Source organism: Bacillus rossius, chromosome 8 (assembly GCF_032445375.1).
Source record: "Bacillus rossius redtenbacheri isolate Brsri chromosome 8, Brsri_v3, whole genome shotgun sequence".
Classification (NCBI taxonomy): domain Eukaryota; kingdom Metazoa; phylum Arthropoda; class Insecta; order Phasmatodea; family Bacillidae; genus Bacillus; species Bacillus rossius.
Window position 1 is genome coordinate 64231619 of NC_086336.1, and position 14653 is coordinate 64246271.

The following is a 14653-nucleotide window of genomic DNA, read 5'->3' on the forward strand; positions in this document are numbered from 1 at the left end:
CGGCGCAGCTTCACTTGGTTATATATGGTGTTTTATTGTAATCATTCGATTAGTTTTAGCAAGCCCTTTCCAACCATATACGATCGCTGTATTTTTGTTTGGCTTTTTGACATGTATGCGCCGACATTACATATTTTTGATTATATAATTTTTATTTTTAACAACGTATTCACTGCATCTATTTTACTTTATTGTATAATACATACAATCGAGAGATTTGACAAGAGCTGATTTTTTTTTTTTTTTTAATATTGTTATGTGGCCTACAGTTTGCGCCCATTGCCAACGGGTCATTATATGCAGCGTGAATCTTCAATTTCCAGTCGGTATCAAATATGAGAATCGATATTTTACACCCATGCCTTACCCGGGACTCGAACCCAGGACCCCTCACACCGTAAGCCAGTGTGCATCTGACTACGCTACGGAGGTCGGCGACAAGAGCTGAAGATTGAAACTCAAACGAACATTGTAGCTTCGAGTCAAAAGTTATACTAAATGAAAATCATAAACGCAGCAGAATGACCTCAAAATGGCGGCGCTTCCCCCTCCACCGCGCGTGGCGTCACAGTCCTCACTTAGCGTAATGAATTCTTCGATCCTTTAGCTATTTAGTGGTGTAAATAAATTTTGGATGGATATATAGATATGTCGCTGCAACACCAAACTGTATCCCCCCTATTTCGTTATCATTCGTTTTTTGAATTTCCTCCCACTATGGAAGCAATTTTAAGACGTATTCACGTCAATATTATAATGCGGACATTATCAACTTTTGAATCTTTGAGCGCATAATAGTAAGTTTCAATCTTCCGTCAAGCATGACATCAGATTTATACAGAAAACAATAACTGTTCAATTTTACCTTCATTATGATACCAGAATACTCTTTGATAATCATTTTACCAAATAAATTGATCAATTATAATATCAAACTAATCAGAGTCCCCCACATAGAAAAGAGAGGGAGGGATAGAAAGGCCACTCTCTGAATAACAGCTAGAACGCTATTTGCAGCGCTGTTGTGGCCGTGCACAGTACTAACCGTATAAACATTGGTGGAAGAATGACCTAAGTAGCTATTTATGCTAAAAACACCTATGTCACAAGCTAGCATTACTATTGAAGTTTGCAATCACATCTACAGCATTAAGAGGGTGGAGAGTTTTCAGCTTCTCGACGTTTATTCTCTGTATCCATTCATTGTGTACCGTTTCTTCGTAAACTGGGAAGCGGTGTCTAACAGCAAATTTATCATCGCAACCAGGCAAACAAGCATTTTCGTACACGTGGCGGCATTGTATTTTACTTAATACGTAATTTTATACTCAATTTAACAATCTTACCTCAATGAAAATATGACCACTAAATAATTTAATAAATAAACGCCAGATATTTTCCAGTTTCCACCTACGAAGCAATAAGCAAGTAGCAGGCAAATAACCTAAAGTCCTGAACAAAAATACGAAAGAAAAATTGCCGCCATTACAAATGAGCCATGGCAACGAATCGTAAACAAACATTGAGCAGTGAGCACACTAGCGCTCTTACGGCCGTGCACACAAACAAAACTTTATTCAAGCATCTCTCTAATAAGTGCACATCCCGTGGTCCCCCACCAAACACAATCTACTTATTTCCTCCCAATGTTGCCAAATGTCAAGAAGCAACTGACGAGACAATAGGAGTATTATTTTATGTTTAATTCTAACTCATAACATAAACATATACATTTATTGGAATGATAAAGGGATAAATTTTAAATCATACATTCATTCAACCCCGTATTTTAAATAAAATTATGGAAAAAATTTATTATACAGACGTTCATTTCGGTCACTCGTTTTCATCTTAACCTAGAAAGTCATTTTTTAAATGTTCTACGACTCTATGCAATCGTAAATGTTTATAAACAGTACAATGTGCGACATCCCGGTAATGTAATGCGAGATGAACCCATTATTTTTTCCCGAAATTATAGAAAACATATTTTTACTTCTAGATGGAAAATCAATTTTAAATTGTGGTAAAGTTTGCAAGCTGTGGCAAAATATCGTTGATAATATACCTAATGTAAGTTGCTAAATTAATTTTTTTTTTAATTAGTTTAATTTACTTACAATAGATATACTTTTAGAGGTGAATATTGTGGACAGGGGTGCATCGAAATTGGCAAACAAAAATTTGCAATTTTTTTACATCCTTACTGTCTTCCTAATCACGCTGAAAAGCGGCATTGCTAAACACTAGGTAGTTTAGCAGAAATGGCAGTTTCAGTGGTTTGGTTCATTACAATAATAGTGATTTTGGGTTAAGGTTGGTATAAAATAATTGTAAACATTACCTATAATATAAATATCGTTACATAAATTTGTCTTGTGCTTTAATAAATAGCATAGCCGAGACTGTTTTCTATGAGAGATATTCCTGATCCTGTTGTCGGCGCCCTACTAACTACTAGATACTAGCTGTAAAATTATCCTGTGGTTTCCAGAGATCCTTACAAATATTTTGTAACAGAGGCTATTTAAAAAAAATTTTTAATGTTGTTACATTACGGCCAGAGCCAAGGCTGTGTTATACAATAAAGGTCATTTAAAAAAAGTTCAAAATTTAGCAAGCATTTTGTACCTTTCGTGTGTGGTTATTTTAGTATACCAACGACAATTCTTGCCCCCTTACATTTTTTTCTATGTATTTATGCCATTTCAAATTGTTATGAAACATCAGTGACAGCATTAGTACAACCATTAAAAAAAAATGTTTACAAATTGAAAGTTTTTTTTTATTATTATTTCAAGTGAATTCCAGTTGTGGCATGTAGACATTTCCAGAGACTTGGTGGACTATCTCTGGTTTGGGGAATGAGTTAATTGTATCCCTACAAATTACTCAATAATTTTTTGTAAAATTTTTTTACCCCTCTTGCATTGTGTGACAACCTGCTCCGATCCTCTTTATGTCCATGACAGGTTTTACAATCTCTATGCCACCTTGTATTAGATGATACAACACTTTGTTTGAATCATAATTTTTCACTTCTTGTCTTGTGTTTTTTTTTTTTTGTAGTAGAACTTTCCACCCGTCTGTATCCTCTATACTACCTGTTATGTTATTTTTGGTGTGATCCATCCACTTGAAACTGTGTACTTGTTTGGCAACAGAACAGCCCGACGTGGCAGAAGTGCTGCAGAGAGGCGCCCCGGGATGCCTTCGAGGAGTTCTGCCGCAGCGTCCACCCGAGGAGCCGGCTGTGGGAGAAGAGCGTGGACTACCGCCGGCTGTACGAGTCGTGGCTGTCGCTGGCGACCTCGCCAGCGGCGGGGGGGAGCGCCCCGCACAGGGTGGAGCTGGGCGAGCTCGACGAGAGGGTCCGGTGCGTGGCCGTGTCGGGCCGCACGCTCTACTGCGGCCACAGTACGGGCAGGGTCAGCGTCTACTGCCTGTGCGGGAGCCTCGTGTGCGCCGACACCCGCCACCTCGCCTACGGGCCGGTGCTCAAGCTGGAGCCGGTGGGCCTGCCAGGTGCCTTCTTTAGTTTCATTCATTTACAACGCCACCAAACAGGCATAAGACTTTAGGGGTGCGCACACATAAAAACAAACAATAAATACATACACATGTTGTTGGGGGAAAAAAACGCATGTAACTCAACACATGTGACAGAAGTGAAATTTCTTTGGTAAGTCAAACTTAGACTCGTAAGTATACTGTGTTACTGCTTCTTCGAACAATTCTGCGATTTTGAAACGTGCCAAATCCGTGAACGAAATATGAAATTTATTACAGCGCTGTCTAAGCAGAAAATTTCAGGGACTGTCACAACAGTGCTCTCTACGCTCCTGTTTGAACAAGGAAGAACGTGAGCGTGCTGGTAGCTAATATGTAAAAAATTCAAGGCACTCACAGCTGAATGTATAAGATACCTATATCTATTTTCTGAAACAAGTACATGCACACACACTCTGTCTTATTCTTTCATTCATCTATCAGTCTCGGTTCTATTTTTTTTTTTCTTGTTGGGTGGGGGTAAATGAGCCTAGCAATGTATATAGCATAGTGCTCTCTTAATATCTCTTTGGCCAAGTACCTATTCTCTGGCCTTTTTGTGTCAGAAACATTTTACAACAATGTTTCACGCAAACTTTGAATTAAAATTTGGCCTTGAAATTTAACTCTCATCGTGCCCAAATAATAAGTTTCACTTCAAAAACAAAGACAATAACAGCAACAACGCAAACGTAATGAACAGATACTAACACAAATTGAATTATGAAGGTTTCTGTGACTACTGAATTAGTAACTACAAGTTCCATAGGGGTTCAGTGGTCAGATCAATCTCCCACCCGATCTTGGCTTGATTCATATCCAGAGTCTTACCAGATTTGTCTCAAATGGGGGTTGGCTGACTTTACCATGAGCCTTCTTTAAATATAATAACTGATTTGAGTTTTTATCCTGTTAATTTTACTTAACATTTGAAATTGTATTGAAATATTAAATTGTGTTAGTTAAAAGGTTGTTTGCATACAGTTTCAAATCTGTTTGAGCATTCACCATAATTAATATCCTTTTTCATTAGTTTGTAATTTAATTCCAAAAAAGAAGTAAGCCTCTGTGTTGTTAGCACTGCAGATTGTTTACTTTGCATGGGTAACATGTCACGATTTTGCCATCATTATTGGCATACGTCAGCACTGGTCATTTCACATTCGTTTATAATGTGGGTCAAGCCACTGCTCAAAGTTAATAAAAAAATCTGTAACCCTCTCTTTTGAGACACTATTTGCATCAGACCTGACTGCTTTAAGATAATTCACATTACTCTAACCAGTTATTTAAGATTGAAATAAATTTTTTATTTTCTCTACAAGTGAGAATAATTTTCCTACTTGTTTTGGAAAAGACCTGTATGGCCATGTAGATACACTAGGTTTCAAACTTGTTTCAAACTGTGAAAAGACACAGTAAAATAATAATTACCTGTATGGTGAATATTATCATGCTTTCATTGGTTACAGATGCTAGCAGTGATAGAGTGATTTTAGATTGCATCTTATGTGGTTGCTCACGCTACCAGAGTGAAATTCGGCACTGTTATTGTAATTTTTCACTTAAATACTTTTAGGTTGATATTCACTGATTTTTTTTTTCCCCATCAATAAGTAACAGCATATTTATTTATTTATTTATTATTTATTTTTATGTTTTAGTTCCTACAGAATGCACATCAGTGGACCACGAATACCTCGCTTGCTTGTATTCCATCAACTACATTGTTTTATTCAGGTTCAACGAGGATCAAACACTCGTTGTGGTTGACAAAGTTCGTTGGCCGGACCCGCCCATAGATATTTGGTATGCAACTATTCATTCAGCTTCATATTTGATTCGAGTTTAAGTCACGAAACTGCGTTACAGCTCACTTTTTTTTTTTCTCCCACAGTGTCTACAGGGACAGTTTGTGTGTCGTTACCTCTCGCAGCTGCGAGACGTGCACGCTTAACTTGTCCAGTGGAAGACTTCAGATTGTAAGGAATAGAGACTTAACTGAAAACTTCCCAGATCCAAACCCACTGGCAACATACTGCACCTGGCATGGCTTGGTAAGTTGTTTAAAGGTTTGTGATATTGTCATATTAGTCACACTTCGTGAAATTCAATTTTTTTATTTTTTATTAAAAGTGTAGGTCAAATCACATAAAGAGGAAACTATCTGTCAGTGCAGTTGTCTGGCATCATACCCGCTACCTCCCAATTACAAGTCTGATTCACTTTCTTGTGCCCAAATGTGCTCAGATGTTATTCGATTAATGTCATTAATTCTAGTTCTTTTTTTACTTTTTGTGAGCAAGTTTGCTACATTCTTCGGATGGGCAGGGCAGTGGTCCATAAACACAATAATCTTCCTGTTCTTTACTCCTATTTTGGCATTCAGGGAGTGCAAATATTGTTCAAAGATGCCACAGGTCATCTGCTCTGATGTTTTATTCAGTGCTTTTGAAGTGAAACATAGTTACAGCCAATAAGGTAAGTCAAAGCGATGACATCAAAAGGCAACAAAAAATAGGCCATGAAAAACGTATGGAAGGAAGACCTTAGCTCATCACTGACTGTTTTGTGATGCTAGTCATTATAAAAAGAAAATTGTCACACAAATTAACTTCCTGGGAAACAAAATAGTTGACATTGCAGATTGTACCATATTCATGTTTTCTACCACAATGTACTGAAAACCACGCAAACCTTTCTCATATATTTGGTTGAATTGTATCTTGAAAATATTTGAAAACTTTCCAGGTGTCTGGAATCGCATCGCTCTTGAGGGTGTACAAAGACGATGAAAAGATCTTTGTGTTCTCGATTGTCAGAAGAATGCATGAGGATTTCTCGCCGGTGCAGCTGGTGTTGCAGATGTACTTCTGGCGACCAATGGTGGTCGTGACGTTGACGGGTCAGTGTGGGTGAAGTGTTATGATGCGGTTTCTATTACAGAAGTGATTTAAATTAGCGTGCAAATTTTTTAACTTAAAATATAATAGTGTTTGATGTTTAAAAATTAATCAAAATCTCACTTTCCCATCACCTCCCCCTGTTGATTGCAAAACTAGGTCTGTTGTGATACCAATACCTGGTAATCAAAATATCAGCCAGTATCAAGCTTTCTGCCGACTCACAGGGAATCTGCACAGATATCGGAGGTATTGGAAAGTACCTGCACAATTTTTTTTTTTTAATGCTCGTTTTGGTTTAAAATCTTGAACAAATATTCCTCTGAACATTTACTAAACTGTCGGCTAATTCGTAAAAGTGGCCGTAACCATGATCCCATTGTGCCCGAAGGCTGCCCGCCAGTGTACGCCAGCCCGCAGCCTGGCTGACGTACGTCTCGTCTGGCCGTTGCTAGGACAAGTACCTCCCCCCCCCCCCCCCCGACCACGCACCCCTCCTCCTCCTGCCTGACTTCATGCTCTGGGAGGGGAAATAGACAAGCTGCCCTTTCATTACAGGTTAAATAAATATTTATGGAGAAGTGAATTTAGGGGATTAATATTCTTACCTGGGTGTTTTAACTTACAGTGATTTTAACATTAAAAATGTATTGTCAGTGACTAACAATGACGTCACATCCGTGGGTCATGAGTGATTATAATCTTACTAATAACATTAGAATATTCTCACAATATACAATAATTCATAACTAAATATGAATTTCATCAAACAAACCAGGACTTTTTTTTTTTATCTGTGTAGTAACGTAGAAACTATGTGCCACCATAGGTATAGAAGACCGACTCATGGTGGTTTGTGGTCTGTTGCAGCGGAGCACAGCTTGTACTGTATTCTGGACCACGACAGAGTGAGGCGGTATTCGTCGTGCGAGATGATGATGGCGTTCAACGGCCACGCTGTGTCCGTCTGCCTGTGCGGCCTGACCTTTGCGATCGGCACAAACACCGGTGAGAACACTCGTGTTCTGGTGCGACATTCACAACCAGGAAAGCGTACCGTAGCTTGTTTGATTTGGGAGGATGAAAGCCTGCATAGCAACAAACTACGTGTAAACTGTAAATTGCCCTACAGTGTTCAGAGTTGAACATTGTTAATCATCAAAACAAAATAAAAATTGCATATTTATCATTGCCTTTTTACATGAACATTTATATATGCTACCTTTTTTTGTTTTTTCCCATGAAAACAAACTTCAATATATAATCACACTTAAACTTAACACATAATTTTCTTGTGTATTCTACGTACTGGAAAACTCACATAGTCTCCGCAAAAAGTATAGTTAAAAATTGTTCTATATTTTAAGGTAAACTCATGCATTTACTACATAATTGTTTTATTTTTGTAATTTAAGCCATTATAAGGTTTGATCCATGTTTTTTGTAAATTGATTCTCCTGATTGTGTATTTCTTTTAAACTATCCTTTTACACATTCATGCTACTAAGTTTAGAGTTGCAAACTGTTTTCACATGCATAATTGCCTCAGTTATTTGTCTAAGTTCTTTTTTTCAAATAAAAACCTTTCAAGTTATAAATAAACTTAGATTAATGAAACTGTCAGAAATATATTACAAAACTATTATACTCAGGAATTATGCATGTGTTCTTGCTATAAAAAAAAAAAAAAAAAACCACAGTACTTAGTTTAAAGAAATGTTATTTTTATAATTTTTTTTTTTTAAAGTGTGTGATAAAATTGTACTCTTATTACTGATTCATTATTTTAAGAATTGATTAATATTTACTGAAATTCCATCATTATGTAAATGCATGCAGTTTTAACAGAACAGCTTGGTTTATTCAATTACCATTTTACCATATACTCAGATATGTAAATTTTAATGAGAACTTTTTTCCTGTAGTATGTATCTTCCGAGTTATTTAATGCGTGGCGGCTGTCATTCAGAGTCCAGTATTTAGGAGTCCCGCGTCCTTTCACAGTGCAGGCTCTTGTTGTTGCAGGTAACGTCTACGTTTACTATCTGGAGTGCTACGAAGACTTGCTGACGCTGGATCTGGAGAAGCACGGCTGGACGTCGCGCGTGGGGCACAGCGCCGTGTCCGGCGTCGTCGTGTCGTGCAACGAGGACGGACCGGTGACCGTCGCACTGCTGGGGTCCACGCTGTCCGTGATCTCGTGCGGTCCGGAAGACTCGAGCGCGTGCGCTTGCGAGCGTGCTCTCCCGGTGGTACCGCGCGACTCGGCTTGCGGCGAGTCCTTTAGCCTCGGTGAGTGAAGGGGAAGTGTGCCTTCGGGACTTCATTTCAACCGTGCGAAACTGTCGGCGCGTAATCTCGTACTCAGCAGTGAACATGTTATATCGCGTCTCCACCGTCTTCAACCCTTTCCCTTGTCGTGAAATACGGAAATATCAGGCTTCCACTGGACATACTTTTTTTTATTTCAACCAAATAGCTTATTATCATTTCTATGTATATTATAATTAAACATGTTTCTAAATTGTTCATTTATTTTTTCAGATGTAGTTCACTGCAGAAAATAATTTTGAACCTGATTTAATGTTTATTTTTTTGTGCTAAATTGCTGCAACTGTGTATAATGCTACAAGGATTTTTTTTATATATATATAAAAAAAAATTATGATACTGTAAGAGGAAGAGGCCCACCTGCTATTTACAAGCTGACTGAAACAGGCTTTTTTTCTGATCCGCTGTTGGATTTAATGGACAGGCAAGTAGCGTTGCACACACTATACAATCCTACGAAAGCTACGACGCATATCGCTCACCAATAAAAATGTCGGTTCCTTGCGGTCCTACATTACAATGGAAACACTGGCAGAATATATGTTTTGTCTAAAGAAAATTTCAATGTTAGTTCACATTTTCCTTTAACTGTCATCCTACTTGTTGCCCGGTGTGACCAGTTGTGGTCGAGTGATCAGATCGCTCGTTTGATCTCAGCGGCCCAGGCTCCATTCCCAATAGGGACATTTCTGGATATTTCAGTTAACATGATTCTTCTCTTACTGTATTTTATTTATGAACCTATCTTATTTTACCACTTCAGTATTAAAAATGTAACTATTTTTAATAATATTCAATAAATTTTTGCAGTTAAAATTCAAACAATTTTGGTAAAAATATTTTTTTTTATCTGAATAAACTTAAATATGTAATAATGGCATTTCTGAAACTACTTAACTTCCGATGTAATTTTTTTTTGTTAAATAATTGTGCCTCTTTTATTTTATTAGTCTGTTTTTAATCCTTAAAAATGTGTGGGACATATTTATGTTTTTGGCTTTGAGTATTAAAAATTTTTATAAAATGAAGTACCCCATTGTGCACTGATTATTTGAGTATGGATTGACGTGAATTGTAAACATCCGTGTTGAAAACATCAGACATTGCAACTGAGAGTGAGTGGGAGAGCATGGAACTTTCTCGTTACAGTCATTTTTAATGTTCGCAACTAAAACAAAAAAATTTTTGAGAAATCACATTCATATTTTCTCATGAATAGAGGCTGTCTTATGGTTATTTTGGCATTATAAAAAAAATTCAATGGATGGTAGTCACAGAGATTTTTTTTTTAATAAGTACAGTCGTTTTTAAATGTTTTTAAGGGCCAGCGGAGATGCACTTATATAATAGTTAAGTCTTTGACTTCAAAGACTTTTACGAAAGAAGAATTACAATAAGTGTTTAAATGTATTTGATTCAGTTTATATATGTATGTATGTCTGAAATTAGTCATTAATCATGTTCCGATTTTGACTGTAGGTTTATTAAACAAAATAGTTTAACATTTCCTTTTTGCGAGCACATGCCTGCCTGCTTGCCCAGCCGGCAGGGATGAGCTGAGGCCAGTAGCCTGCAAGGCCATGTGCGTAGCGAGTCGAGTGGAATACGAAGGCAAAGACAGCCAAGAGGACAACTACAGAAGGGGCTGTGACTGATCCATAGGTGAAACACTGGACCTGAAGCTTGTATCCCACTGCAGAACAAAAGGTAACATAGTGATAAAAAAAAGTGGAAAGGACAAGAGCAACAACAGTGATGGAAAAAATTAAGAAAATAACAGAGTAAAAAAAAAAATCTGGTAGTAGGCTGCACATACTATTTTGGGGGAGAAATCCTGAAACTACATCATCGGAGCATTAAAGCAATCACCCCAAATGAGGAGAATGGTCGCACAATCAACCAGGATAAAAAAAAATTACTAGCACTTCCCTACGTGATGAGATAAAACATAAAAAGTGAAAGGAAAAAATGTTACTGTGTGCCAGGAGTATGTCCCATAAATAATTTGAGCCTTCAGTCCCAAAATTGTGCTTGCAAAAGGCTGGTTTTGAGATGCACCAATTGGCCTGAAGCGGACAAACACTATGCCGAAGACCTGGAAAGCGGGCTTTGTTTAATGTCCACACTCAGGGGCGGGAAAGGACAAACAAAATGGAGGTTGCTGGGCAAGTTTTAATTAGTGCCAAATGGTGTCATGGTGAGCGGAAAAGTGGGTCGTGTAGTTCAGAACTTGCCACAAGATGGCATTGACAGGCAATGCGGTGAGCATGTGCATAGGCATAGGGCTTCCCAATTACTTATTGCTGATACTTGTTGACCTGCTACACCACGATGATAGTGAGATTACTCACCTCAGCAAGGTGATTGAAGTTCGAATCCCGGCTGGGTCGTGCCCATATTTTCTGCAAGAGAGAGTCATGGATGTGACTGTGCCAGCAAGTTTTCTCCGAGTGCTCTTGTTTTCCCCCGCCATATGCATTCCGGCATTGCTCCATTGCGCTGTTTCATCTCTTATCCATTTATAACGACAGAGATGAGACATTGAATCCCTGTTCTTTCATTTATTTTATTCACCATGCCGACGAGTAAGAGCACTCAGTCTGTCAGTAGAATCTACATGTGTCTACGCCCTATTGTGACCAATCGCAACTCACCTGAAAGCGCACACTACATTAGTCGCAACGCAATCATCACTCGCCCTAGGCTAGAGCAGCTCTTTGTACGTCAGAGCCACTTATTTTAGTTGCTCGGCCCACGTTTCCTAACCTTTGTAGAGTGTCTGAAGATGCCTCTCTGCTGTTTCACATTCCGAGTATTTTCAAGGTGTACACCTTGCCTCCTTTTTTAAACTGCCAAGTTAACTTGAAGTTATATCTCATAGTGGGTGTCAAGGTTGTGATAGCTTCAGGAAAAGAGCATGTAAGTGGGAAAACCAGATAAGTGACTGATATATATGCTCCACCCATATAAAACATATATGTTTTTATGTAAGAGCAAACTTATTCATGTATGTTATTATGTATGAGTTTGCATGTATCTTCTGTCATCAGAAAAGTAGTAAAGAATGTAACAAAGTACAGATAGTAACTTTGATGCGGAGAATTCACAAGCTTTAAAATCTTGTGTTGCAGGGTTTCACAAGCTCCTAGCAATGCCGAAAGTGATAGTGTTTGACCTTGATCATACCATGTGGCCTTTCAAAGTTAACAAGGACTTCTTCGGCCCTTTTGTTCGCCTCGGTGAGGACATCGTAGATAGGGACGGAAGACCCGTTTGTTGTTTCCCTGCGGCCAAAGCGATCCTCCGCAGACTGCACGACGAAGGCCTCTACGTGGCGGTTGCGTCTCGCACGGAATGCATAACTGGGGCGTACCAGCTCCTGCACCTGTTCGGACTGGCGCCCTACGTCCTCTACAAGGAGATATACCCGCTGAGAAAACTGACACACTTCCATTTCATCCGTGCCAAGAGCGGCGTACCTTTCGACAGCATGCTCTTCTTCGACGACGACAGGCGAAACTTGAGGGACGCTAAGTGGTTGCGTGTTGTAACAGTTCAGGTCGCGACTGAAGGCGTCACACAGCGGCTGCTGGCAGACGGCCTTCGGACCTTTGCTCGCTCGAGAAGCCACTAAGTGTCTGGAACACATCTGGCTCCGAGAACCAGAAGGCCAGTATTCAGGATGCATTGATTGGACAGTAAGTTGCTTATGTCTAAAATGTACAGTTTGTGTGTCTTTAAGTAAGTTTTTATGATAATTATACATCTTTTTGACTTGATAACATCTTACAAATCGATGAACGCCGGCTGCACGCACGAAAAAGCATGACTCATTGTCACGTTCCACCTAAGCCGAGCGTACAAGATCCGGTCAACCACCGTGCGAGAAAATCTTCTATAATATCAAACAGGTTAAGGCGGGCTTTTTAAAAGCAGCAATTTAAAAAATTTGATTTATTTGTCCAATTTCATCATTTCAAATTAACAATTTATTGACATTGATTTGATTTCATTTTATTTCTATAACTAATTGTTCGTGATTATGTTTAAACATTATTATTTAAATTAAATTTGCAAAGACTGTAAATGATGTTTTAAAATTAAAAAGTATGGTATTTTTCATCAATGTTTTCTTATGATTATGACGTTATCGCATAAAATTATCGTCCGTAAACCGACTTTACAGACAACCCCCCTTTTTTTTATTACCTACATGGTTATGCTCTGTGACATATTTATATAGAATCATGTAGAGTATTTTCTATTTGGTTGTATGAACCGAATGAGACTTACTGTGTTTTTCATTAAAAAGAATGCTGGAGGAAAGGGCATCTTCATATTTACTTAGGGGTACAAGAGTCAAAGGTGTAACAAGTCAAAATCGTGCCCGACTAAGTCGATGACTGTTCCTTGCACATATAGGACAGTTACAAATTACCTTGTCGTCCTTTCTAGGTAGTTGGATGTAAAGTTATGCCAGTGATTATTTAATTTTTCGAAACTGTTACTCTTTGAATGTAAATAAAATAATTCAAACTGAATTTGGAATTTTATTCTGCTACTGATGAAAATACGTGTCTTTTACATGGTATGCCTGAGAAGAAGAAAAAAAAACACTCACTTTTGTAGATTGCTCTTCAAAGTCCTGTGCCTTCGCAAAATAATATCCCTAGTGACTTCTTCGCCTGCTTGGTACTAAATACACAGATAGCATGGAAACTGTGTCTTAATGGACCAACGCACGTCTGGGACCTGATTTCTCATTGAAAGTCCGAAACGAGAAAACGCTAAGGTTGTAACTTATCGCCGCGTGGCACTGGCACGCGGACGTAAAATTATCTGCCCTTGCAATGTCATAAAAAAATATTTCTTGAGCTGTCTAATGGCGCTTCCTCTCGGCATAGCGCTCGAACAACGACAAGAGATGCTACGCGACAGCCCACACACAACATCGCAGGGAATAAGCAGTCACGTGGCCTCAATGACCAATCACAGCACAACACTGTACAAAGACACAGCAGTATACAAATTTCCTCACCCTCGCAAAGAGGCTATTCTTCAAAAATAAATATGGCATGAAAAACCACATAGTTATTTCTGATTGGCTGGTGCAAAAACATTATAATTTTACCATCTCCTGTGGGAGCGAACATCTGCATAAGAAGACTGCACCAGAATAACTATGTAAAAAAAAATATCTAAAATATTGGCAGTCCCGTGGTACGCACAATACACAATGTTCTAGAATCATAATTATAGGTCTGCAAACACATTGATTGTATTCAATGAACTTTATTTCAAACTTGAAAATGGCAATGCTGCATCAAGTGTATGCCTTTTTTTTTATCGCACCAAATTTTTGATACAAATTTTCTTTGAATATCGTGGGATATTCAAGATATAAAAATAAATTCACTTATTTTGTTTTCCATGACTATCTCAAGAGAAATTTTTCCTTATTATATTTAAGTGAGGGTATATTTTGTTAATATATTATTTTTATCTTTAACATTGCAAGCCACATATATCTACAACGTCCATCTACCTACCATTAAACTATAAAAGTATACACCATTTCCAACGCCTTTCTCCGAATGTAAATATTTATCATTGATCTTAATTTAGATCCATTAATAGTGCTCATTGTGTATTTTGCCAACATAGAGAACAATTAGCAACAAAGTATATTATTTATTATTTTCATTGGCATTTGGTTTTTTATTTCTAACTTGTCTGCCACCTATGATTTGTTTATTTTTTCTTGTTTTTGGAAATGAAACTGCAAAAATTTTAGTGTTCTTACAAATTAGGAGTAAGTATATGATCACAAATTATGTTTAATTTTCTCTCTTCCATATATTTAGTTTAAT

The 14653-nt window shown here is 38.0% G+C and overlaps 2 protein-coding genes across 5 annotated transcripts in view; one reads left to right on the top strand and one right to left on the bottom strand.

The window, feature by feature from the left end:
- The window catches only part of LOC134535082 (uncharacterized), a 28919-nt gene extending 27858 nt beyond the window's left edge, over window positions 1-1061 (bottom strand). For 2 of the 3 annotated variants that reach the window (XR_010075574.1, XM_063373943.1), the window contains exon 1: window positions 866-1061. Coding sequence is in view for 2 of the 3 variants with exons in the window: in XM_063373943.1 (XP_063230013.1) it covers window positions 866-901 (36 nt within the window). In the remaining variant the exon portion in view is untranslated. The remainder of the gene's footprint in view (window positions 1-865) is intronic. The other variant, XM_063373942.1, reaches the window with a different exon arrangement.
- An 801-nt stretch (window positions 1062-1862) lies between these two features.
- On the top strand, window positions 1863-13194 carry LOC134535086 (uncharacterized). Of its 2 annotated transcripts, none has more exons than XM_063373948.1 (8): window positions 1863-2073; window positions 3165-3525; window positions 5214-5358; window positions 5447-5606; window positions 6301-6454; window positions 7323-7460; window positions 8478-8744; window positions 11915-13194. In XM_063373948.1, the coding sequence occupies exons 1-8, from the start codon at window positions 1951-1953 to the stop codon at window positions 12415-12417; spliced, it is 1851 nt and encodes a 616-aa protein (XP_063230018.1). In that variant the 5' UTR covers window positions 1863-1950; the 3' UTR covers window positions 12418-13194. The 2 variants fall into 2 exon arrangements, with proteins under 2 accessions (XP_063230018.1, XP_063230019.1); XM_063373949.1 differs by having other exon boundaries at window positions 12338-12741.
- The last annotated feature ends 1459 nt before the right edge of the window (window positions 13195-14653 follow it).

What these genes read in the sequence shown, in the direction of transcription:
- LOC134535086 (XM_063373948.1), top strand. Translation starts at nt 1,951, where the DNA reads ATGAACCCATTATTTTTTCCCGAAATTATAGAAAACATATTTTTACTT. An exon ending in GACCCGCCCATAGATATTTG is followed by an intron (nt 5,359 to 5,446) that starts GTATGCAACTAT and finishes TTTCTCCCACAG; the next exon opens with TGTCTACAGGGACAGTTTGT. An exon ending in GGTGGTCGTGACGTTGACGG is followed by an intron (nt 6,455 to 7,322) that starts GTCAGTGTGGGT and finishes GGTCTGTTGCAG; the next exon opens with CGGAGCACAGCTTGTACTGT.